At 47.8% G+C, this 22,617-nt stretch overlaps 9 protein-coding genes across 9 annotated transcripts; 5 read left to right on the top strand and 4 right to left on the bottom strand.

Moving 5' to 3' along the window:
• Positions 1-26: 26 nt before the first annotated feature.
• Positions 27-1,654, bottom strand: B0J16DRAFT_301661 (putative xylosidase/arabinosidase; the record flags this gene model as incomplete). The annotated part of the gene is made up of 2 exons (XM_046124609.1): positions 27-1,435; positions 1,495-1,654. The coding sequence occupies 2 exons, from the start codon at positions 1,652-1,654 to the stop codon at positions 27-29; spliced, it is 1,569 nt and encodes a 522-aa protein (XP_045983949.1).
• Positions 1,655-2,402: 748 nt separating this feature from the next.
• Positions 2,403-4,497, bottom strand: B0J16DRAFT_336394 (general substrate transporter). The gene is made up of 4 exons (XM_046127213.1): positions 4,216-4,497; positions 3,797-4,113; positions 3,418-3,736; positions 2,403-3,341 (listed from the first exon to the last, which is right to left on the bottom strand). Exons 1-4 carry the CDS (start codon positions 4,406-4,408, stop codon positions 2,614-2,616), a joined length of 1,557 nt encoding a protein of 518 aa, XP_045983948.1. The 5' UTR covers positions 4,409-4,497; the 3' UTR covers positions 2,403-2,613.
• Positions 4,498-5,678: 1,181 nt separating this feature from the next.
• On the bottom strand, positions 5,679-7,639 carry B0J16DRAFT_412556 (uncharacterized protein). The gene is made up of 3 exons (XM_046133322.1): positions 7,548-7,639; positions 5,923-7,455; positions 5,679-5,848 (listed from the first exon to the last, which is right to left on the bottom strand). Exons 1-3 carry the CDS (start codon positions 7,605-7,607, stop codon positions 5,687-5,689), a joined length of 1,755 nt encoding a protein of 584 aa, XP_045983947.1. The 5' UTR covers positions 7,608-7,639; the 3' UTR covers positions 5,679-5,686.
• Positions 7,640-8,064: 425 nt separating this feature from the next.
• B0J16DRAFT_396177 (putative beta-glucosidase) lies at positions 8,065-9,665 on the top strand (the record flags this gene model as incomplete). The annotated part of the gene is made up of 4 exons (XM_046132245.1): positions 8,065-8,577; positions 8,639-8,925; positions 8,982-9,475; positions 9,550-9,665. Coding segments are annotated over 4 exons (1,410 nt in total), but the record flags the coding sequence as incomplete, so codon positions are not given.
• Positions 9,666-10,533: 868 nt separating this feature from the next.
• B0J16DRAFT_336390 (uncharacterized protein) lies at positions 10,534-10,832 on the top strand (the record flags this gene model as incomplete). Its single annotated transcript, XM_046127212.1, has 1 exon — positions 10,534-10,832. Exon 1 carries the CDS (start codon positions 10,560-10,562, stop codon positions 10,827-10,829), a length of 270 nt encoding a protein of 89 aa, XP_045983945.1. The 5' UTR covers positions 10,534-10,559.
• Positions 10,833-11,639: 807 nt separating this feature from the next.
• Positions 11,640-13,194, top strand: B0J16DRAFT_336389 (methyltransferase domain-containing protein). Its single transcript, XM_046127211.1, has one exon. It carries the CDS (start codon positions 11,655-11,657, stop codon positions 13,029-13,031), a length of 1,377 nt encoding a protein of 458 aa, XP_045983944.1. The 5' UTR covers positions 11,640-11,654; the 3' UTR covers positions 13,032-13,194.
• Positions 13,195-14,257: 1,063 nt separating this feature from the next.
• B0J16DRAFT_396173 (uncharacterized protein) lies at positions 14,258-15,192 on the top strand (the record flags this gene model as incomplete). Its single annotated transcript, XM_046132244.1, has 3 exons — positions 14,258-14,836; positions 14,988-14,994; positions 15,059-15,192. The coding sequence occupies 3 exons, from the start codon at positions 14,258-14,260 to the stop codon at positions 15,190-15,192; spliced, it is 720 nt and encodes a 239-aa protein (XP_045983943.1).
• A 1,157-nt stretch (positions 15,193-16,349) lies between these two features.
• On the top strand, positions 16,350-18,052 carry B0J16DRAFT_370059 (uncharacterized protein; the record flags this gene model as incomplete). Its single annotated transcript, XM_046130334.1, has 2 exons — positions 16,350-17,779; positions 17,836-18,052. 2 exons carry the CDS (start codon positions 16,350-16,352, stop codon positions 18,050-18,052), a joined length of 1,647 nt encoding a protein of 548 aa, XP_045983942.1.
• Positions 18,053-18,157: 105 nt separating this feature from the next.
• B0J16DRAFT_301648 (archaeal flagellin N-terminal-like domain-containing protein) lies at positions 18,158-21,584 on the bottom strand. Its single transcript, XM_046124607.1, has 7 exons — positions 21,377-21,584; positions 20,774-21,302; positions 20,567-20,722; positions 20,153-20,505; positions 18,932-19,141; positions 18,421-18,877; positions 18,158-18,360 (listed from the first exon to the last, which is right to left on the bottom strand). Exons 1-7 carry the CDS (start codon positions 21,404-21,406, stop codon positions 18,236-18,238), a joined length of 1,860 nt encoding a protein of 619 aa, XP_045983941.1. The 5' UTR covers positions 21,407-21,584; the 3' UTR covers positions 18,158-18,235.
• Between the last annotated feature and the right edge of the window lie 1,033 nt (positions 21,585-22,617).

Genomic DNA, 22,617 nt, shown 5'->3' with positions numbered 1-22,617 from the left:
CAAGATTATATTTCTAGAATAAAAAGCTATACAACTAGAATGTCTAGATATTTCACCTTAAATTGGCTATTGCTGGTAGCAAATACACCAATGACAGGCCCCACAAAATCATGTCCAGTCATAACTAGGGAGTCAATCGCAGTCACCTCTCGCCTCGTCCCGTCTTCCCCTAGGGAATACCAAAAGACGAGATCTAGCTCTGTATAGTCTATACCAAATACAATCCTGTTGTTGTTCGCTAATACACCAATGTTTGTAGATAGTAACCGTTCGATGGACCGAGCCTTATTGACAAGCTCAAAGACAATATTCCCGGAGTCGGCGTCAAGAAAAACACGAGCGTGTCGATGCTCGTCTTTGTAATAGCACAACCCTGTCTTAAGCCGAGATCCCTTTGTACCGGAATTATCTAGGGCCTCGAGTGTTGCTGAAGATGTGCCATGAAGACTCCTTTGACGCTTCCCAATGAATGTCACCGGCTTGTCGTCCTGGTTCAAGTCCGCTGCGCTGGATGTCAGAGTGATATTGTTTCCATCATGCACATAATATTCCGGTACAGGGTCGCGGATCTGAAGATAAGCGACATCTGGACGTCCAGGCTTTCTCGCGGTAGGAAAGTTCGAAGAGCATGGGCTTTGGGGTATGGGAAGTGGCACGTCGAGCTTAACAGCGTCAATCACCGGAAATTCCCCTTCATTCCACGAGGCCGTAGTAAGGACAGACTCGCGTCCCATGATGAAATGCCCGTCATTCTTGCGTACGCCGAGGCATGCAAAGTACCACTGCCCCGAAGGGTGCTGGAAAAGGTCTCCATGGCCTGTGTACTGGATATATCCACTAGGGTCCGCTTTAGGTAGCACCGGGTTTGCTGGGTTGACCTCATATGGACCCCAGATATTCCGCGACCGAGCCATAATGACATGGTGGTCAGCAAAACAGCCACCTTCAGCGATGAGAAGATAGTACCATCCGTCCCTCTTGTACATGTGTGGACCCTCGGGATAAACCCTTGTGACACCTTCCCAGAGCAGCCTCCTTTCAGAGAGGTCATTTCCTGTCTCGACATCGATTTCGAACTGCCAGATCTGGGATGCAGGAGCTGGGGATCTAGCGCCTATAAGATATGCACGGTCGTCGTCGTCCCAAAACAAGCTAGTGTCAATTCCGTAAAACTCATAAAAGATCGGATCGCTCCATTCGTCGGCCCAAATATTGGTGGTCGACAAGATGAAGTTTTGGCACCCGGTATCTCCAGGCAGAAGACCTTTGTGATCAATGTTGGTGCAAACGATGTAAAAGGTGCCTTTATGGTATCTGATCGAGGGAGCCATAAGGCCTCCCTGCGCAGCAATTTTCGCACCATCCTCATCAGAGCCTACCAACTTGGTCATCGAGCGCTGTAGGGACATCAAGCCTGGTCGGTTTAATGCATTGCCTGGTGGGAGAGGTAAGCGAAACACTGGTGATGGCGAGAAGCAAGGACAAAAGGCATACCGATGTGTTTCCATTCCTTCAAGTCTCTAGATGCATAAACTGGTAGACCAGGGAACATGTGAAAGCTTGAGTTGACGAGAAAGTATGTGCCATCTACATAAACGACGGAAGGGTCCGGGGCAAACCCAGGAATAATGGGGTTGACTTTGACACGCTCCATTTCCGACGATTCATGGGTCGAAGAGAACGAACACCAGTTGAAGGACTATACAGGCTAATTATACCTCTGTGTGATTCAACCAGCGCCATCATCGCGGGCTAGCGCAGTTTCAAGCTCAAGCTCGGGTTTCCGGACCATCACACTACAAGTCGCGTGATCTTGATAGAATACAAATCCCCTTCCCGGGGAAATAGTCATGCGTTTCGGTATTATTGCGGGGTCTTGTGTTAGACTATCTCGGTAATATTGGGGTCCGGATACCCCAGGCCACTTTCTTGGTGTCCTTGTGTCAGCTTTTCGGGCAATTGTCTTTGTATTTAGCGTCAGTCACCAAAGGAATTGCCTTTGCACGAACCAGCCGCTTATGGCTGGCCTGAAGTGGCGGCTCTGTCCAGTTGAAATAGGAAGTCCATCCACCACGACACAGTTGGTCGCCAAATGTTTACCCTAAAACCTCCACTAACCCATGAGTCTGTACTGTACAAACTTGTCACCTGGTTCTATCTATTGAACATTCCTGGTGACGCTCAAGTAGCAACGCAGACAACGTCGTGCAGGTCCGTGTTCAGTTCGCATTATATTCAGATGTCAAGCGTGGTGCTACTAATGACGAGACAGAACCTGATGACGTCACAGAGGTCAGTGCCTAAAGTACTCTACATGTCAGTGTTCCTGTTAGAGTAGAGGAACAGAGCGGATTACTTGGACATTTCAGGTCACAGGATTGTTGATTTAAAGGCAAGCATGAGCTGAATTCGTGTATTTACGTGAGAAATATGCATAACTTAGTATTTAAGCAACAAAGAAGTACAACTTTCCCAAGCCGTACCCTTCTCCAGTCTGGTACTTCTCGCTTGTATCTGATTCCACGGTTTATATGAGTCCCTCCTGAAGTTCCATTCCAACACCACTCCTGCTTCTCCTAGGGACACAACTCCGCTATCTGACACAATGCAACGCTACAATTGTTTGTCATCTGATGTGACTCTGCTCTTGTGGTCGAACTCGGGAATGCCTTCAGCCTTGATATCGAGGGTTCTGTCGAGCACTTGTCTACCATCAAAGACCTGAGCGACCTCTTCGAGGGCTAAACCTCGAGTCTCAGGGTATGAAAAGTAGATGATGCTGAGCCACAGAAGCTGAGCAACAACAAACACGATGTAATACTTCCACCTCAAGGCCTTCAATCCGACTGGGTTTACAAAGCCGTTGAAGAGCCCGCTGCAGATCTGTGCTAAATTGAAGATGCTAAGGCCCTTGGAGCGAAGGGTATATGGCAGCACCTCGAGAAGGTAAGCAATAGGTAGAGGCGACATGGCGATATTGTAAAAGGTAAAGAAGACGAAAATCAGGACGACAATTCCGATGCCGAACCCTTTGTGAGAGCCATTTTCCATCTGGTTTCGTGCGGCCAAGATGGTCCAAACGGTAAAGGTAGATAGCATCCCAATAGTAGACGTTAGCAGAAGGGGGCGTCTTCCAATTCGGTCGATGAGCGTAGCGGAACTGCAAGCAATGATGAAGTTGTAGATCTGAAGGCTTCCATTGATAAGATTCTGCGTTTCTCCGTCGGTAATGCCGATATCTGAGAGGACGAGAGCGAGATAAGGAGCAATAAGCTGGTTACCACACCACTGGATGATGAAGCCCAAGGAAGCGACAACCAATAGACGATGACGGTTTCCCTCTGTCAGCAGACCACGGATTAGCATCGCACTACTTTTTATTTTCGGGACATGTCGGTGCATGTGTACAAAACCTACTTGTTTTGAAGAACTGGAGGTACGAGACAGACTCAACAGAGCGTTCAAACTCGATAGCGCTGGTTATCTCGGCAATCTGGAGTCGAACAAGCTCTGTCGGCTCATCGGTTCCGCTGTGATGCTTGCTGAGGACTTTGGTCGCTTCCGCCGAACGACCATTGGCGACAAGCCACCTCGGGCTTTCAGGCAAGAAATAGATAAAAACAACCTGAAATATGGAGACTAGGGCTTGAAGAAACGAAGGAATCCTCCAACTCCAGTTGCTGTTCATGTGAAAAGTACCATACGTGGCCCAGGCAGCGACAATGGCACCAGTATACTGCGTTGTAGCAACTGATTAGGTGGTGAACTCGCAAGGTCAGGAGAATGATCTACTTACCCAGGTGGTGTTGTAGATGCCGGTAATAATGGGTCGGTGAGTCGGGTATGCCAGTTCTCCAAGGAGTGGAGGAGCAGCGCATGAGATAAACATGCCGCCGAGGCCGATGAAAAGGCGGCCAGCCAAGAACATGGCCATGTTAGTAGCACATCCCTGTAAAATTGCAGCGCCGATGATGATGCAGGACCCTAGGAAGATGGGATGACGTCGCCCGTACTTGTCAGCCATCCAAGGAGCGATAGGCAAAGCAATCACGCCACCGATGGTTTGAATATTGACCAAAAGACCAAGAATACCGCCAGAGGGGTAGTCGAATTCTAGAGTGCGAAACAGAGTCAGATTAGGCCGGTAATACTTTATCACCGGCTTGGTAAAGTACTGTACCGGGAGAATAAGGATTGAAGACTCTGTGAACTTACCAGCTTTCCAGTGGTCGAGAGTCTGCATCCCATTAAGCACGCTACCATCATATCCGCCTATATAGGCCGACATAAATGGAACCGCAAGCATGAGGTTCAACCTCACTAAATGTGGGACATTCCACCATGACTCTTTGGTGCAGAGGTCGTGGACCCGTACTTCATCGTACTCGCCATTCTCGTTGGTTCCCATGATGGAGTTCAACAACCTGATGCAACGTTACTATGCTCGACGTGTCGAGAAAAAAGAGTAAGAAGTAAGGGAGGTAATATGGAAAGAACTTTGGCAAATATCTTGATGTTTCTGGGGATGGAGAGATGAGAGCTTGAAGATATATACATCAAGAGCAAACAGCCTAGTCCATTGTGACAAATAACTAGTGCAAAATGGGTTAAGGCTTCGCTACCCCATACATCACCCCATGGGGCACAAGACCAGTGGCACCAACAATGGGGTTCGCCTCTACCGTCTAGTAGACTAATCATGGTCGAGGCCCTGGAGCCTTTGGCAATGTGCCGCCGGTCGAAAAGCTCCTCCGGCTAGACATTAAAGGACTTGATCACTACCAAACTAATCGGTACGTCCTCGGAACTGCTCTGCTCTTCCTCTTTGGCGCTGTTTTGGAACAACTGCCAATAGTCATATGGAGCCAGGGATGTTGTAGTTTCATTGCAGCCCTTAAACTGCTGCTTTTCAGCCAATTGGATGCATTCCGGAAGAATTCCTAGTGTCAAAGTTGGACCGAGGCACATCAAAGCACCAAGCTGACGCTGGCTAATGGGTAAATACTGTATTTGCCCGAGCAGGGGCCCCACAGCCTGTTGGAATTCCACCGAATACGACAAAGTAGCGCGAAATCATGGCACGGCCCAGGAAGTAAAGTACAAAAACATCAGGTTTGTTAGCTCCGATCAATATTTACTGCCGTAGCACCGAGAAATGTACTTCGATCAGTGGATTTCGCCGACTGGATTATTACGGGCTGACAGGAACTATCCCGGCCTTTTTGCTGAATTGAAAATGGATGGGGTATAAGCCGTACAATTGCGACTTGAAAACTCATTCTCTACCAGTCATCGACACTAAACCGGTTCAGAGTTAGGGGAATTCCTGCCAAGACTTCCCTGACACATCTGACTCCGTGAAACGAAACAACATGGAGGTCCAGGACAATAACGACCACGCGAAGAAGCTTTCTGTGAACTGCTAACAAGCTATATTTGACTCCCTTCAGCTGAAGTCAACGCTATAGTTCTGCAATTACATTGATTTTTGCCCGGAGGCGCCAACATATGAGAATAGCCTATCAATTCATACTCTGTTTCTATTCCTGATTATGTTCATGTTCATGTTGATTACACAGCCGAAAACTCATAGATCGAATTTCTTCTAGCCTTGTCAAGATGACGGCAGATATCACAAGGTCACATTTTCTGGATACAGCTGCATATAAACCAACAAGGCCACTTATTAGATTAATGTACCAAGGCTATCGGAAGCCTTTGAATCTAGCCGGACAAGGAGGTTGACTGAGCGCTGTACACACTGGCTAGCCCGGGACGTCACGATTTCCTCATCATAGTTGTGCGCAAGCTCGAGCAGTAAACTGCCAACACGTCTGATCTTTTCTGCCTGTTCCAGTAAGCTTTTGTAGATACTCAAACAGCCATAGCTCGCTTGTTATGATATCCATGGTCGTCACTTACGCATTGTTCCCCCTCAGCTTGGAGATGAAGGAACGGAATGTCTTCGAGGACGTTGAGGAAATCTTGAGCCAGCTCTATTAGCCTCATGGCGAGAGAAAGAGGCTCCGCGCTTAGGCCCATGATCTGGGTCATATTGCACGAAATTGCCGAGTTCAGCACGAAGAGCCTGATTGAGTGTAGAGAAATCAGATAACTGGTCTTTTGCCGCTGGAGGATGTCATTTAGACCTGTGTCTATCTCCCGGTTGGTATCGGGTGACAATGCAGCTGGTGATACATCCCAGACAGGGTAACAGTTTGTTAGTGTGATTGTCTCGAAGTATGCCTTGGATAGCTCAGCTATATCTTCTTGATACAGTTCAGTAAATCTATCTGTATGCCCTGTGGATCGTGACTCCATGCATCGGACGACTCGTGCAGCCATTGCCCAAAGACGACGTATAATGTGAAAACCTTCCATGAGCCGTCCTTCTATCTCGGCGCCACTGGATTCTGGGCCATATTCAAATAGTGTCGCTGGGCTTTGTGAGCTTGACTTAAGACTTAGCTGGGTGTCGAACAAGGTCTCATGGATTGAGACGGGACGGCCTCCCATTACTAAGACGGTCTTGTCACACACGTATAGCTGCCAGAATGCGTTTCGGAGGATTTGCTGCTCAATCGGGTTTCTTCCTTCGAGAGAGTTCTCGCAGTAGAGACGCATTCTCATCGCAATTAGGCCTGCTTCGCCCAGGATATGAAAGGCCACACCGTTGGTGCCCCTGGAAGTTTGTAGAGCCGATGACAAGAACATGCGGATGTTGAGCGACGAAGAGTCAGGGTGCTCGAGATCGTAGTCGTGGTAGACATTAAGTAGGTCTCGCGTTGTTTTGAGGAACAGCGGTGCTGTGAGATACTTCGTAGGCAATAAAGACTCGGGAACAGCATATGACACAGCCGCACACAGGGCTAGTAGAAGTGTGAGGCTTCGGAGCTTCTCAATCTCGCTATACTCATCGTCGGATGAAAAGCAACTCAATGCCCAGCTGTAAGTCTCCAGGGTATCTTCGCAAGGCGAGTGTTGTCGTGTGTCAAAGAATCGGTTGACTGTTGTTCGCAGTGTGGCTTCGTGGCATAGAGGAGCAGACCCGAACACATAACGAGTGTATAAGGAAATACAGTGATTAGCAATCGATGCCGCGGACTCAACCAAACCAGGAGTTTGCAGCTCTGTCAAGAAATCTAGATAGATCCGGATAGCAGCTTCGGTTTGACTCTCCGACAGTGAGACTGTTCTTACCCCTTGGCTGCTACTGATGCGGCTATGGTCTGTTTGGCTTGCAGCTGTGGTTGATTGGAGGCAGGTCGCTGGAGAGGGGAGTGACGGATCCTCGAGGATCTCGGATGGAGCGGTGAGAGGTGATATCGGAGTTGGCGTATCGTCGGAGATACTGCCGCAGTATCGAACAGGCTTGGGACCTCTTTTCCTCGGAAGGGCATACTGGCAAACTGTCCCTGCGGCTTGACAATTGCTGCAAGTCGGACATCCATCACACTGCGTTGGTACCGCGTCAGCAATAAGACTGTTCGACTAGCTACCTAGAAAGGACGGAGATTCACCGATCGCGGAACCTCGGCATTACAAACCTTGACTTTGCGACGGCGACATAGCTTGCAAGCCCGCTTTGCGCCTGAGAAAGAGGTCATTCTCTTATCATGTGGGTACAAGAAGATATGTGGACAAGACAAAAGAAGCAGTGAAACTCGGACAAAATGCAGCAGACGGGTCGGGCAATTAGTTATACCTCGGCGGGCCATGCGGGGGTTCTTGACTAGGGTGATTGTAGGGAATCCACAGATCGCCCGAAAGGCTCTAGATTGGTGGCTACCCTCTAGACGAGCTCTTGTCACACTCTATTGCATTTGTGGGGTTTGCAAGGAAAATGGAAAAACTGTCGAGAAAGTGATGTACCTGATTCTCAACCGTGCGTTTTGTCTACATTTCGAAAACACACAAATGTATGTCGACGATAAAAGAACTCAGGTATCTCATCTTGGGACATTTACCAGCCCGACAAATATACCTTGAGACTTCTGTAACCCAAGGACGACAGAGACAAGAGCCATGACGCGCCAATATAGCTCTACACCAGTGCCCAAGGGACTTCCTTCAGACTTTGAGTGGGGATTTGCAACCGCCTCCTATCAGATTGAAGGAGGCGTGAAAGATGGCGGGCGAGGCCCTTCCATTTGGGATGCCTTTACACACCTCAATCCATCGCGCACCAACGGTGCGAACGGCGATATCGCTTGCGATCACTATCATCGATATGACAAGGACCTTGACCTCCTTACCAAATACGGTGCCAAAGCCTATCGTTTCTCTCTGTCATGGTCGCGCATCATTCCGTTAGGAGGACGACATGATCCTGTCAACGAAGAGGGCATAACCTTTTATAATAAAGTCATCAATGGTCTAATTGTTCGAGGGATCACCCCCTGGATAACTCTCTATCACTGGGATCTCCCATTGGCGTTGCAGGACCGGTACGGAGGTTGGCTCAACGAAGAGTCACAGCAGGACTTTGAGCATTATGCCAAGCTGTGTTATACACGATTTGGCGATAGGGTTAAGCATTGGATCACGTTCAATGAGCCATGGGTCGTCTCTATTAAAGTAAGTGCTTGTGATGAATCCCACGACATGGTGAACTATTGGATATTAACAGAAGGATTAGGGGTACTCTTTGGGCTGCTTTGCCCCCGGACGAAGCAGCACGAACCCAGACTGCGATGCTGGTGACTCAGCGAGAGAACCTTGGATCGTCGGCCATAATCTGATCCTAGCCCATGCGAGAGCAGCCAGATTATACAACAATGAGTTCAAATCGAATGAAGATGGCCGAATCGGTATCTCCCTCAGTGGCGATTATTTCGAGCCGTGGGACGCTACCGACCGCAGGGACCAGGAAGCTGCTGAGAGGAGAATGGAATTCTGGTATGGCTGGTTTGCCAACCCTACCATGTGAGGAATCATATCTATCTAGTTCTTTCGTCCCGCTAACTTGTTGATACCTTCAGGCTTGCACAAGACTACCCTCCTGTTATGCGTGAGCAGCTCGGATCCCGTCTCCCCGCCTTTACAGAAGCCGACTTTGCTCTGCTGCGCGAGGCTGACATCGACTTTTGCGGTATGAACTATTATACTGCTCAGTACGCCCGCCACCACACCACCCCGCCGCCAGACTCGGACTTCCAAGGCAATGTCGATGAGCTGTCAGAGAACAAGGAAGGTATCCCTATCGGCGAGCTAAGCGGCTCTGACTGGCTCCGCTCCTCACCCAAGAGCTTCCGGAAACACCTTGTGAGGATCTACAAGAAGTATGGGAAGCCTATTTGTGTCACTGAGAACGGGTGCCCTTGCCCTGGTGAGGACAAGATGAGTAAGGAAGAATCTGTTGACGACGAATTTCGGCAGCGATACTTCCGTGAACATTTAGATTCAATGGTTGAGGCCATGCGGGACGGTGCAAAGGTCTCGGGATACTTTGGATGGTCTTTGATGGATAACCTAGGTTAGTTCACTTCACCCGTGATTGCGAGGAGTGGTAGCCCGCTTCAAAGCAAGTGCCAATGCTGACAAGATAAGCAGAATGGTCTGATGGATACGGCATCAGGTTTGGCGTGACTTTCACAGACTACAATACACTTGAAAGGACGCCCAAGAAGTCGGCATTGATGATTAAGGAGATGATCAAGGAAAGGACAATCTAAATATTGCATTAGCCATTTCAATAATCTCAGATCCTATTCATTTCTACCATTGAAGAAAAGCTAACACTTATAGATATCAATCTACAGTGCTGCCCTGTTTATTCCTAATTCAGTGTGACCTTGCAGATAGAAAAAAAAACAAGACCAAACCCCATTTCGTTCTCGTTTCATTCTTGGAGAGATTCCTTCCGTTTGCATACGGAGCTACGCACTTCGTACCTTGTCAAAAACGGCTGAGTTACATGTTATAAGTCATTAAAGTTAAACGATACTAAACGATACTAAACGACAATGAACGACACTAAACGACAATGAACGACACTAAACGACATTGAACGACACTAAACGACACTAAACCATAATAGTCGATACTAAACGAGGTATAGGTAGGTTAAAACCTAAGAGATGAAGTCTAATTGGTGATTCACTCAAAGAGCTGTACCCACCAACCCAGTGGGTAATTTAATAACCTCCTTTTCGCCTTCGCAGCTTTAGAATATTGGACTTATGTATAGATGCGTTATAACATCCCATTTCTTTTATGAGCCTACCAACAAAGATATAGATACGTCAGTACGATGTGCTCGACGCCCGGTTATGAGATCATTTATAACAGTATTAGGAATGCCTAGAACCTCTGGGACACCGTTCCATTTTTCAAGCGTTATCTTCAAAGATTGGATGATCCCTTTCAGTGGTGTAGAGCTAACTTACCTGCTGATGCCTTAGTCTGCAGGTCCAAATTTACTCGCCCCTTACATCAATTGAGGCTGTACAAGGTGGTCTTCGGCTTAAACACCATTGCATGCGAGTGCTGGTTTCCTGAATAAAGTATTTTCGAGCATCAGGTCGATTTCGACCTACGGGCACGAGCTGTACGTATACATGTTTGCCATTGACGAACAGCACTGGCAATTAAACTATAAAGTCTCTGCGAAGTTAATGGCATTGGACGTTATAGGTGCACTCGTGTGGCAGTTTGGCGTCACCGACACCATCACGCCCTTGTTGTCACAAAGGAAACCGGAAGCCCTGGCTTCATTCGCACAAATTTATATAATATTTCATTTCCTAGGCGGGAATCCATGGTCGCAAAGATGTTTCATTTGGCCTGTCAGAATTTGGATATGGGTGACGACCAGCAGAGGCTATTGATACAAAAGCTAATTGAAAACATAGGGTGGGTTCCTCTATCCTTAAGTAAGAAGGATTTTCATTTTCGGATCTTACTACATTAAACTATTCTTCTATTCTGTCATTTGATGGTCACTGAAATAACACTATTGGGGATTGTAACGTTCAATCGGATGACCTACTAGAAAAGGTTCAGCGCGTGCCGAATACTATTTCGAGGTTCACCAGGAACGCGTTTGTACCATCATCTCCCGTCAATTTGACCACTATTGACATTACAATTAGCCTGCCGCAGACACCTACCAACGTAACCAGCAAATCCCATCCTGAGTCTTTGCACTCTACTTCGCCACTCTTCCCAGAAGGTTCAGCCAGCATGAGCTCTTCTTTGCCTCAGGAGCATCTAACCTGGCGTCTTTGTAGTTACCACTATCGGTAACGCTGATATTTCCAATAGTAACTCCAATAGGAATGCCAGCTACGCTGTGGGAGCGTTTCTATACCTATCCCTACCTGTATTCAACCTGGGAAATACAGGAAACCTCAGTCTGTACGTTATGTTAGCTCTTTCTTTCACTCTATGCACGAGCGGTATGGGCCTTTTTTAGCCTTTTATACTTACTTGGCCATTCTTTCACTATAGTAAATAGTAATTACAATAATAGCTTTTTTATTTACCTATCATAATTCATTAGTAGTTTATTTAAGGTTACTCTATATTTTATTTACTCTATTAGTTTCTCTTGGATTCTGCCGACTTATACCGCTTCTACGCGGGAAAGTCTCCTACATTAAATTTTCATCTGATAGTGCTGATATTTAACAAAACAATACAAACCCCACAATATGCCTACGTTACCGAAACGATACAATAGCACCGATGAATATGCCAAAGATATTGTCGAATTCATCAACACGCCCCTAGTCCGCCAGATTACTGGGGGTATCCACGTCAACGACTCACTTATTCACAATGCCTGGGACGCCCTGCCTAGTGACTGGACATCCTGGTGGACATCATTTCCAGATCATCGCATAGCCCAGCAAGACTTGATAGACAGTATTGAAGAGTTGGGACCTCCAATCGCGGCAAATGACGAGATAGATGAAGCCAAGCGATATCGACCCCTCCCAGGCCGGCCAGAGTCGCTGTCTAAGTGGCTCGAGAGCATACAGTCACTCGCCCTCCCGCGAGATCAGCGACCCGGCAAGGTCACAACCCTCCCAGAGATTCTAGCGAGTCGTATGAAGACCAAAAAGATTGCAGAAGTATCGACAGCCGGAGCGTACATCCACAGCGTGTGCCAAACCAACAACATAACCCGCGTTATTGACATGGGTTCGGGCCAAGGGTACCTCTCAATCTCCCTAGCTTACCTCTTCCCGGAACTACACGTGCTAGCCATCGACGGCAGCGAGTCCCAGATCGCAGCCTCAAAAGCCTGCGCAGATAGTCTTGGCATTCCTGAAAGAAGAATTCAGCACATGCGGCGCTACATCGACGGCACGCCACCTTTGGCGGATGAGATAGCTGCCTGGGCCGGAGGGGAGAAGTGCATGCTTGTTGGCCTCCACGCGTGCGGGAATCTCTCTGATTATATGCTACGGTACTTCACCACTGTCCCGTTCATTGTGCGTCTGGGAGTCGTTGGCTGCTGCTATAACCACATTGTCCCGCGTTCTACCACTTACCCTGAGGGATTTCCCATCAGTGCAAGGATGCGAGAGACAAACGTGTCCTTGAGTGGTACGGCGCTTATGACGGGTTGCCAGGCCCCGAATAACTGGGAAAGGGCGGATCCAAGCAAAGAAGAGTCGGTGTACTCCAAAAGGCGCTTCTACCGAGCCCTGTTAGAGAAGATCTTCCACGATAAAGGAATAGAACTTGACAAGGAGGACAGGCCGACGTGGGGTGTGTTAAAAGGAGATATGGCTAGCTTCAATGCGTTTGCAGGCAGAGCAATGAGGTGCCTCGACGTTGACGAGAGCAAGATCAGCGATGCTGACCTGGTAGCTTATGAGGAAAGGTATCAAGGATATGAAGGTAAAATAGCGATTCTTTGGACGCTCAGTGTCCTGTGCTGCAAGGTTATCGAGAGCGTAATTGCTCTTGATCGGTACTTGTTCTTAACAGAGAATGGGGGGCAGTGTGTTGATATCATACCGATCTTTGATTATAAAATATCACCACGAAATTTGATGCTTATAGCTAATAAGATATAAATACATACTTTGTTGCTGGCTTAATTTAAGTTACTTAGATAATAGGGTAATTGGATAGATCTCAGGGACTTAGCATTTTATTCTTTCGTTGTCCTTATTCGAATGGATTTGTCGCTTGTCTCATACCTGTTATGTGGGCAAATAAGTGTATGATAACAACCGGTACATAGTTATCTACATCGCATCTGTAGTTAGCCTCTATGTAGCTTGCAATTATTTAAGAATTCCAAACACACAGATGCTATAAATTATAGGCAGTACCTCTTATACATCCAATAACTACCATCTCCTAAAGGGAGAAGTCCAGACCTTACCAGACTCCAGATTGTGAGCCCTATCATCCGTCCTTGGGCTAGGCTGAAGTCACACGATCAGTTAGTCTAAGCTAGCGAACTCTATAAGGATGTCTCCGCTCCTTCGGTTAGCCGAACGGTCTCGACCAACGCTCCCAATAACCTAAGTCGGCTTGTACAAGCCAAGTCTACCCGCCGACTTGACAAGCCCAAAAATATCGGACTTGTTCAAGGCTACAAAGCTAGGACTTGTTCAAGTCCCAAGTCAAGTTAGGGTCTTCTATTTCAAGCCAAACCAATTCGCAACGCCCGTAAATCAAGCCTATGGAAAAGTGGGCTTGGCTTGGCTTGTTGGGAGCGTTGGTCTCGACCACCCAGTCGTCTAAAGCCACCTAAAATCTTATTCCTGCACAGCCCCCGTCATTTAAGGAGAATAAAGGTAAGGGATAATTACCAGGTACTCTTACATCGGACTGGATGCATGATAACAAGCGCTTTAACAATCATTTGTTACAAGTAAATAGATATCAAAGTTAATGGTCGCTTTATGGGAGGGGAGATTGCTGTGCGGCCTATGTGGCGGGGTGACGTTCACACCGGTCCTTCGGAGATATGCAACTTCGATAATTCAGCCATGGCGTTGCAGCTGAAAACTAAAACTAGCCACATTCCAAAAGATAATCTCCTCATCCTGCCAACTGAGACTACTCGGGGTCTGCTAGTGACACATGTGGTGATAATGATGCCCGCAATGCGTACTCAATAACACAACACTTTTGATCACACGAACGCCCGCTGAGACATCCCCTTTCTTTCAAGAACATTTTATATATCCCAGGTCACCCCTATCTCCTTGTATTATAATATCCCTCCACCATCTATCCTTCGGATGTACTGCGCTATTTATTATATATCAAGACGACCTAAACAAGCATGTCTATTTGGTATTTGCTCATTAACCTTGCATACTTTCTGCGATCGGTTTCTTCCGACGCCACACAAACGATTGCATCCCTTGATGCATACAAGCAGCAGCGGTCATGTGCTACCGTCTGTTTCTGGAACGGAGAGCCGAACAGCGACCCGAACGGCTCATACGCGCAAGATGTGCTGGGGATCCAGCTCGAATGCTGTCCTCAGGTGACCTGCAAGGGCAATGCCAAGGATGCGTGTTATTGCCGGCCCGATCTGCGTGACTCGGCTGTATCTTGGCTTTCTACATGTGTCATACATCAATGCAGCGAAACGGCCGATTTCTCATCTGCTGTCAGCATTTACGACGAGTACTGCAAAGACAAGCGTGATGTCCCTTCATCACTGCCGGTTACCAAGGCAACAACTACGGCCGATTCGGAACCAGAGGACACAGCCAGTGACAGGGACTCGGGAAGCCAGCCCACTGCGCCCGCCACAGCGAGTAACAGAGAATCGGGGGGTAAGGCCACTGCAACGGTCACGGTGAGCGTGCCATCCAGCGGCGCTGTGAGCCTTGCATCGGATGCATATCTATTGGTAAGATTTCCATTAATAGAAAATCTCAGTTCCAGTGTATTAACCTTACAAGCAGCTTTGTTTCTCGATTCTAGCCCTCGTTTTAAGCATAGTAGGGTAATAGTAGCATAAGAGAACTACCCGATTTTATTAGTACCACATCGGTACATAGTCGTGTAGTAAGTAAGGTCTGTCTCCCAGACGTTCATTTCGTCCTTGATAGCTTGGATCTCGTGGTTTAAGTCGCCAACGATGTTTTCGAGGAACTTGACGTCCTCATCCAGGTCGGCCATCTACGGCTTGAGGCGTTGCTGAGTCAGGAAGCGGCGTTCCATTGGATTGACGGTACGGCTGTTGCTGGAAGCAGGCCCCTATGAGGCGAGATCGACGGGAAGCTCGACGACCTCATCCGGCGTAGTGATGGCATCCACGAAGTATATCCTAGTATTAATATATTGAATTACTGCCATGATACTGAACCTATCGTTAGCGACGGCGCCTGAAGTACGGAATATTCTCTAGCCCTTATCAACGCCGTAACTGTTCCCGGATATTAATAGCACACGCTAATAAAAATAATATCAATATGGAATGTCCGGTATCTGAAGAATTGAAAGAGTTGATACTCTTACCGATTTAAGATGTAGATGATAAGATATAAGGCTAAGTATTTGCGTGCGTTGGTGTTAGGGGTGCGTAGGGAAATAATCTAGAGAGTCGCAGGAATGTAGATTTTTATCGAATTCAGATAATACCATTGTTCCATGCGGCTTCTTCGTTTGGGTACCTGCAGAAATGACGTAGCTGTTTCTGCAATGAACTTCCCCTTAGCCCCTTTTCAGCATCACCTTGATGGCTCACCTGTCACTGGATGTGCTAATGGCTATGCGGGTGCGTCTCTGCAATTGGATGGCGATATTGGGTTCTCGTCTGTTGTTTAGCATCGTCGGATGCATTGCGGAGTGTCATTGGTTACTAAATACTGACTGCGGTTTTGATCCCTGATATTCGAGGCTTTATTTTACTCTATCTTGATCACAGGTTTGAAGGTTTCCATACTCCACTCTCGGTTTCTGATATGGCACGGTGTATTTCTGGTTTTTATCCCCATTGTGATGTCTGAACAAGATGAGCTAGTCCAAGCAGGGTCATGCTATAAGGATGTCTCCACTCTTAGGCGAGCCGAACGATCCTAACAAATGATATTTATTTTCTTCTCCGATTACTCCACACGTCAATGCAAGCATCTCTAACTCGACACCGTCGGTAGTTAGGAACGGAGAGTTAAACTGTAGAGCATTATTGCCGCCTATCTTTCTGCGTATGGGAGTGAGGAGAGAGCTTGGGATCGTGAGGGGTAAATTGCCGCCCTCCGCGACACTTACCGACAGCTGACTGATCACGACGACCACTAGAAAAGAGTGCTTAAAAAGCTCTGTATCGTCTCTGGCGTATCTCAACTTTACACCTTGAATTCCGTCAATTCTTCCATTCAACCAATCACTCGTCCGTTACCTCATCCTTCAAGCTGACTATGTTATCCACGAAGGAGCAATACAAGTACCCAATCAATGCCTGGGGAAGACCAGGCGGACTCGTCGAGCGCCCTGGGTACTATGCCGACAAACCAGAGATCTGGGTTTACTGCGACAAGTTCTCATATGACCCCAAAGAGACCAATCAAGTCAGCGTCAAGGTGCATACCACGGAAGCCACTTTTGAGCTCGAAGTAATTCGCGACGGCTTCAAACCAGAGACTGTCTTCACTCAGCAAGATATCCCAGGCAAGAAGCAAGAGACTCCAACAGAGTCATACAAAAATGGGTGCCATTGGCAAGAAAGCATCTCGTTGGATATCTCGTCCTACTCTCCCGGTTTCTATCTCGTCATCGCAAGGACCGTCGTCCCAGAATCCAGCCATCCTATTGAGGCAGAAGGCTTCTTTATTGTAAGGTCATCTGAAAGGAATGTCAGTGATTCTAAATCAAACGCCGACTTTGTCCTCATCCACACAACTAGCACCATCATGGCCTACAACGATTGGGGCGGTGCCAATCACTACCGTGGTGTAGAGGATGATGGCTGCAACGAAACCCCTTCACCATTTTCATCTCGAGACCGCCCGTTATGTCGAGGCATGCTTCGACTTCCACTTGGAGCTCCAAGAGAGGGCAATGGACAGTGGGTTCCAGCACCCGGAGAGCCTCCACGATATCCAGCTCTGGAATGGTCATATATACATGGGTACTCTCGCCATTACGCTGATGCGGGCTATGCCACTTACGAGCGGCCTTTTCTTGTCTGGGCAGAGGAACAAGGATACAAGGTTCATCATTTAACGCAGCATGACCTACATCACGAGCCCGATGGCCTTGATGGCTATAAACTCGCTGTTATTGTCGGTCATGACGAGTATTGGACATGGGAGATGCGCGATGACATGGATGCTTTCATCGATCATGGTGGCCGACTAGCTCGATTTGCCGGTAACTACGCCTGGCAGGTCCGCTTCGAACAAGATGGAGAGCTGCAGATTTGTTACAAGGATGCCACTCAGGATCCTCTATTCGGAAAGAACAACCAGCGTGTCAGCACTCTCTGGGACTGGGGCCCTATCCAGCGACCGGGAGCAGAGACTATGGGCGTGACCGCGACAATGGGAGGTTACACATGCTACGGTTCGGCCACGTCACGTTGGAGCGGCGGCTTCCAAGTATTTCGTCCGAAGCACTGGGCTCTAGAGGGCTCTCATTTGGATTACGGTGATCTCTTTGGCTGTGATGCCAAGATAGCCAGCTTTGAAGTGGATGGATGCGACTATAATGTGCGGAAGGGACTACCATACCCAACAGGCGACGATGGTGCGCCGACAAACATGGAAATTATTGCAACCTGCCCGGGAACATCCGGTGAGGAAGATCATTGGGAGGGAAAGCATCTTCTCAATGCCCCTGTCAGAGAAATGTAAGAGAGACAGTGCCGTTCCTCTGTATGAGTTGGTTTTTCTAACAGGACGATAGCTTGGACATTCTGAAGGGTATGCATGAAGGGTTTGAGATGCCTGAGTTTCTGAAAGATCGTCAGTATACAGCTGGTGTAGTGGCATCTTTCACACGTAACAGGGGAGAAGTATTTGTTGCAGGGACTTGTGAATGGGTTCATGGTTTGATAAAGAGGGACTTCTTCGTTGAAACCATCACACGGAATGTACTTCAGAGGTTCATCTCTTGTAACTAGTTTACTTGGAATGGCACGGTAGAGTAAAAGTCCTAAGATAGCATGGAGGGAGAGAGGGAATGATGTAAATAATCAACATGTAAGATACATGAATCTATATTAATTTGCTGCCTTAAGATAGCTATGCGACAGACTTGATAATCAGGTATGACCAGACCCTGCCTGTTATGTCATATCTCCGTTTTAGTTCTTAATCTCGAAAGTCTCGTGGGTGGTCTCATGCTTTTCGGTACGGCTGACGAGCGGCTTCAATCCAGGAAGGGCAACGACAGTAATAGCGAGCGCCATCTCGACCATACTGAGAGGGTCTAAAAATCATGTTAGCATCTTGTTCGTGCGCCCTGGATGTGTGAGAGATGAAGACTTACAGACAAGGTTGGCTTGACCAGTTCCGACCTTGAGAGTGATGAATCGGACAATGGTGGTGCAAATGGTAAGAGCTCCAAGAACAAAGGTGACAGTGACTCCAGTGGAGGACTTGAGGACGCCTTGGACAAGCAGGATCAGAGGAAGGGCGTAAACAGCAAAGTAGCAAGCCAAGTTCAGGGTGAAGTTGAGAATGAATGGTTCAGGTGCGTAGAAGACACTGCAAGCGCCCTCCTCTTGCGACCACTGAACGGAGACATCCTTGCCACAGAAGAAGGTATCATCAAAGAGGATGACGAGGTATGAAATGCACACAAAGGCAGTGATGCCATATAGAGTCTTGCGCATAGCGGAGCTGACACCGTTCGAGGGGAGGAAGTAAGCCCAGTAAAAGGCCAACATGCTGAGCTTGGGGAAACCCATTCCGAAGTCGTAGAAGTAGTTGGAGGCAAACGAGATCTGAATGCAAATGTTAGTTGTGATTCTTTTAGTCGTGGATTGGGACTGCCTTACCTTGGATAGTTTGACTGATGTTTCGTACTCGTCCAGAACACCCATCTGGTAAGTGAGTGTATCACAAATGATGAGTGCAAGAGCATTTAGTGCTGAAACGATCAACAGCCAATCCGATGTATCGAGCTTCTGATGGGCGCGGAAGAGGCGAGCGTAGATCCGGGCGCCGACAAAGACGTACGCCATTGCCAGTAGGATCCATTCCGAGATCTACAAGTATGTAAGCAATCAGCCAGTGGAGAATATCACAAGCCAGAGACAACTCACCATACAGTCCTTGCCAGTGATTTCGAACGCCATCTTGAAGGTTCGTGGTCTCGTGGACTACAGTATGAAGGTAGAGAAAAGAGAGAGAGCGAGGAAGGATGCGGATTAGCTTCTAACATGCAAGACACATTGGACTTTTAATTCAAGCACTTTAAGTTCTGGACGCCACATGGAAGAAAAAAAGAACCCACTTCGGTTGCAAAATTCATCTGCAATGCATGAAATGTAACACAAAACGGTCCCTGGAGCATTCGTGGCGTGATTTTATCCGCTGCAAGTGTGAGGCACATAGTCAGACGAGGACCAACACCAATAGCCAACCAGTGTCAGATCAGAAAATGAAAGAAGAAGCAATTTTAGTATCCAACGGCTTTTCAAGGGTTTACGAAGAGAAAACTGGGGATACATGGGATACCCTTGAAGGGTTTTGAAATTTAAGCCGATTGATTGGTTCGCGGCTTCTTGTCCGTAGATACCGTCAAGCCCAAAATAAACCCTGCGCCAACATGGCAGGGGGATAGTAATTGAGACGAGACGTTGCATGTGTTGGTTGGGAGTCTCAATTTGCAGCAGTGCAGAAGAGAGGCAGAGTTTGGTTTATACACCAATGACCGACTACATGGCCCTCGTGGACGGAGATTATGCTTATTTCAGGCTTCTACGCCACATTATGAACCCTGAAGCAATTGACAGTTGTGGAATTGATCGAAGGGTAATTTTCTTCTTCTTTCTTCAACAGATCGACCAGGTAACGTCTATTCATTATGGGTCTTAGCTACTGTACATGTGTCAAATCCCATCTCGTGCAAGAGTACCAATCGCATATCGTTTATATCCGGCTGCTTCCCAACAAAGTTCTTCCGTTGCATCCACAATTTTGCTCCTTCTGACAGGCGATCAATACTATTTGGGAAAGCTCCCGTCATTCCGGTCCTTCCCCGTCCCCTTCCCTACTTTCGACCCCTGCCAATCCTCGTCTTCTCGCCGCTGGTAAGTCACGCTTACGCGGGCCGACTTGTAAATCCCATGGAGGTTTGTCAGCTCCACTTCGCTACCGGAGTCCTCCTCGGCGACTGCTGCCACACGCGCTGTGTTTCCGTAGGGCTCACCATGGCGATCTCGGCCACTTGAGAGCTTGTTGAAGTGACTCGCAGAATTGACTGTTGTTGAATGTTTGTGGTAGCCAGACCCCGTTTGCGTTGTTCCTTGTTTTGTAGAACGTAGACCAAGGCCGTGTAGAAGAGATTTCAGTGCCGGCAGTGACACGACGACAATAGCGGCGGCAAGCTCAGTCATTGATAGTACGTCTTAAGTCGGAAATGTAAGTAACAGTGGTCAATGCGGTTGGAAGCGATAGCCAAGACTTACAAACATTGGTCCATGCATGAATCACATCAATTGTGACAAATCTGGCAATACTTGCTCCGAGCGTGATGATCCCCGATGCGAAAATGGCCACCAGACCCACCTTGTACCGTCGGCTGAGTTGAAGTCCAAAAAGAAGAGGAAAGGGAAGGCAAAAGACTGAATCGCTGAGTTAGACCCAATTGTAGAGTTCGAGAGATTGAGACATACCAAGAATGTCAGAGACAAGATTCATTCCCCAGTCAATGCGGAAGACGACCTTTGACTCATAGGTGCTACAGTCTCCCTCGGGATCCCAATTGACAGCCACATTGGAACCGCACCAGAATGTATCGATAAAGCAAGTCGTGACCATGAATGTTCCTGTCAATGCCGTCGATGCATAAAGACATTTGCGTAGCGTAGGAAGCGTCTGTGGGATGAGCTTGAAGTAAAGAGCCAGCAATGCCAATTTCGGTAGGTAGATGCCCGTGTCGTAGAAGTAGTTTCCAGCAAAGGTGATCTTAGCCAAAGCGATTGTCGTTTCCACGGGTCGTGGTGGCGCATCGGGATCATATTCATCCATTCCTCCAAGCTTGTATGCGGCGGTGTCGGTACCAAACAGAGCAGCGGCGTCGAACCATGATGCGACGAGAAACCAGTCACTTATCGTGAGGCTTTGGTGTTGACGGATCGTTCGAAGGGTCAATCGGGCAAGGACAAGGAGTGATGCTACCGCAAAAAGCACGGCCTCGATGGGCTGCAAGATCGATCAGTTAGCAAGCGAACGTGATCTAGGAAAGGATTTGCAGTGGAAGGTTCCATTCAACTTACCACGACGGCGTCCTTGGCAACGCCGGGCATGGCGAATAAAAGACGAAAAACAAACTGAGCAAAGGGAGTTTTTAATTAAAAAGAATGGACGTTGGTGACAACTTTACGACTAACGAATATGGGATTGGCGTCAATTAAATCTAAAAGCCTCTCCCGCCTCGTCTGACATACATGAAGGTAGTTTGTGGCACATCAAACGTCAACTAGGAGATTAAGTTCTCATCGGCACAATTATCCTACGACATGAGGGCTAGAACGGCAACCTTATGAGAGTGTGTAAGGATCTTCTGTCGACGAAGACCTGGGTTCGTACCACACTCATTTGGTAATTTGCCTACTCCGGACCTTTTCTGACACGGGGATATGCATCTGGCTCAAAGTTGTTAGCACCAGGGGAACGAGGTGCCGATGCAGCTGCTTCAACTGTACGGTTGGTCCGTATCAGTCCGTCTGCAAAATGGTAGAATGCAAGGCACATGCTGCAAGTGGCCGGAATCACTCTGTTCAATGCTGTGGCAATGGGGAGAGACAGGGATCACGAAACAGCCTGTAAGGAGGAGTCAATCCTTTCAGACAATATTACTGGCTGGCCCTGGGAAGGATCCAACGTCTCGTATCGCGCAACCGATTTCTTTTCTCGGCCCTTTGAGACAAATTGGTCTCTTATTAATTGAGTTTATGCATCTACGGCACGGTTACGGGAGAGTTGCTCCCGAATTACGACTCCCAACAGAAGGACATTGCAGTGGTATTTGGCTAATTGTACCATTAGCATCTTTGGTAGGGTATTTCGGAGCGAGTCCCCGAAGGGATCGACCCGACCGAGAATCCGGCAGAAAGTTGATCCCTGCAGAAACGCTGGGAAAAGATGAGCTTGGCATAGCAGATCAACTGGGGCAGAACAGGGTTACAGTACGGAGGATCCTCGTTTAGCTCTGTCGTGCCGCTCTTGCCGACCTGTAGAAAGTGACATGACTGTCGTGCCAGTTGAGAAAAAGAAAAGTCCATTAAAGGAAAAGTTTCAGTATCCTCAGCTGAAGGTCTGATGAAACCTTACTTGACAAACAGACTGGGCTTAAAAAGCAAAACTCGTCTGATTGAAAGAGCCAGATAAAAAACCGGAGGACAAACAGAAACATGCAGTTCGGGGACTCCCACTGAAATGAGTAACAAGTTTTGAGTTGAGACCAACGGGGATTGAAGGAACGGAGGGACTTTTGAGTTATAATATATGGTAGTAT

Source organism: Fusarium flagelliforme, assembly GCF_020744385.1.
Source record: "Fusarium flagelliforme strain FIESC 12 MPI-CAGE-AA-0113 chromosome Unknown B0J16scaffold_3, whole genome shotgun sequence".
Taxonomy (NCBI): Eukaryota; Fungi; Ascomycota; class Sordariomycetes; order Hypocreales; family Nectriaceae; genus Fusarium; species Fusarium flagelliforme.
Note: the sequence above shows the minus strand (reverse complement) of the source record. Positions and strands in the feature narration are given on the sequence as shown.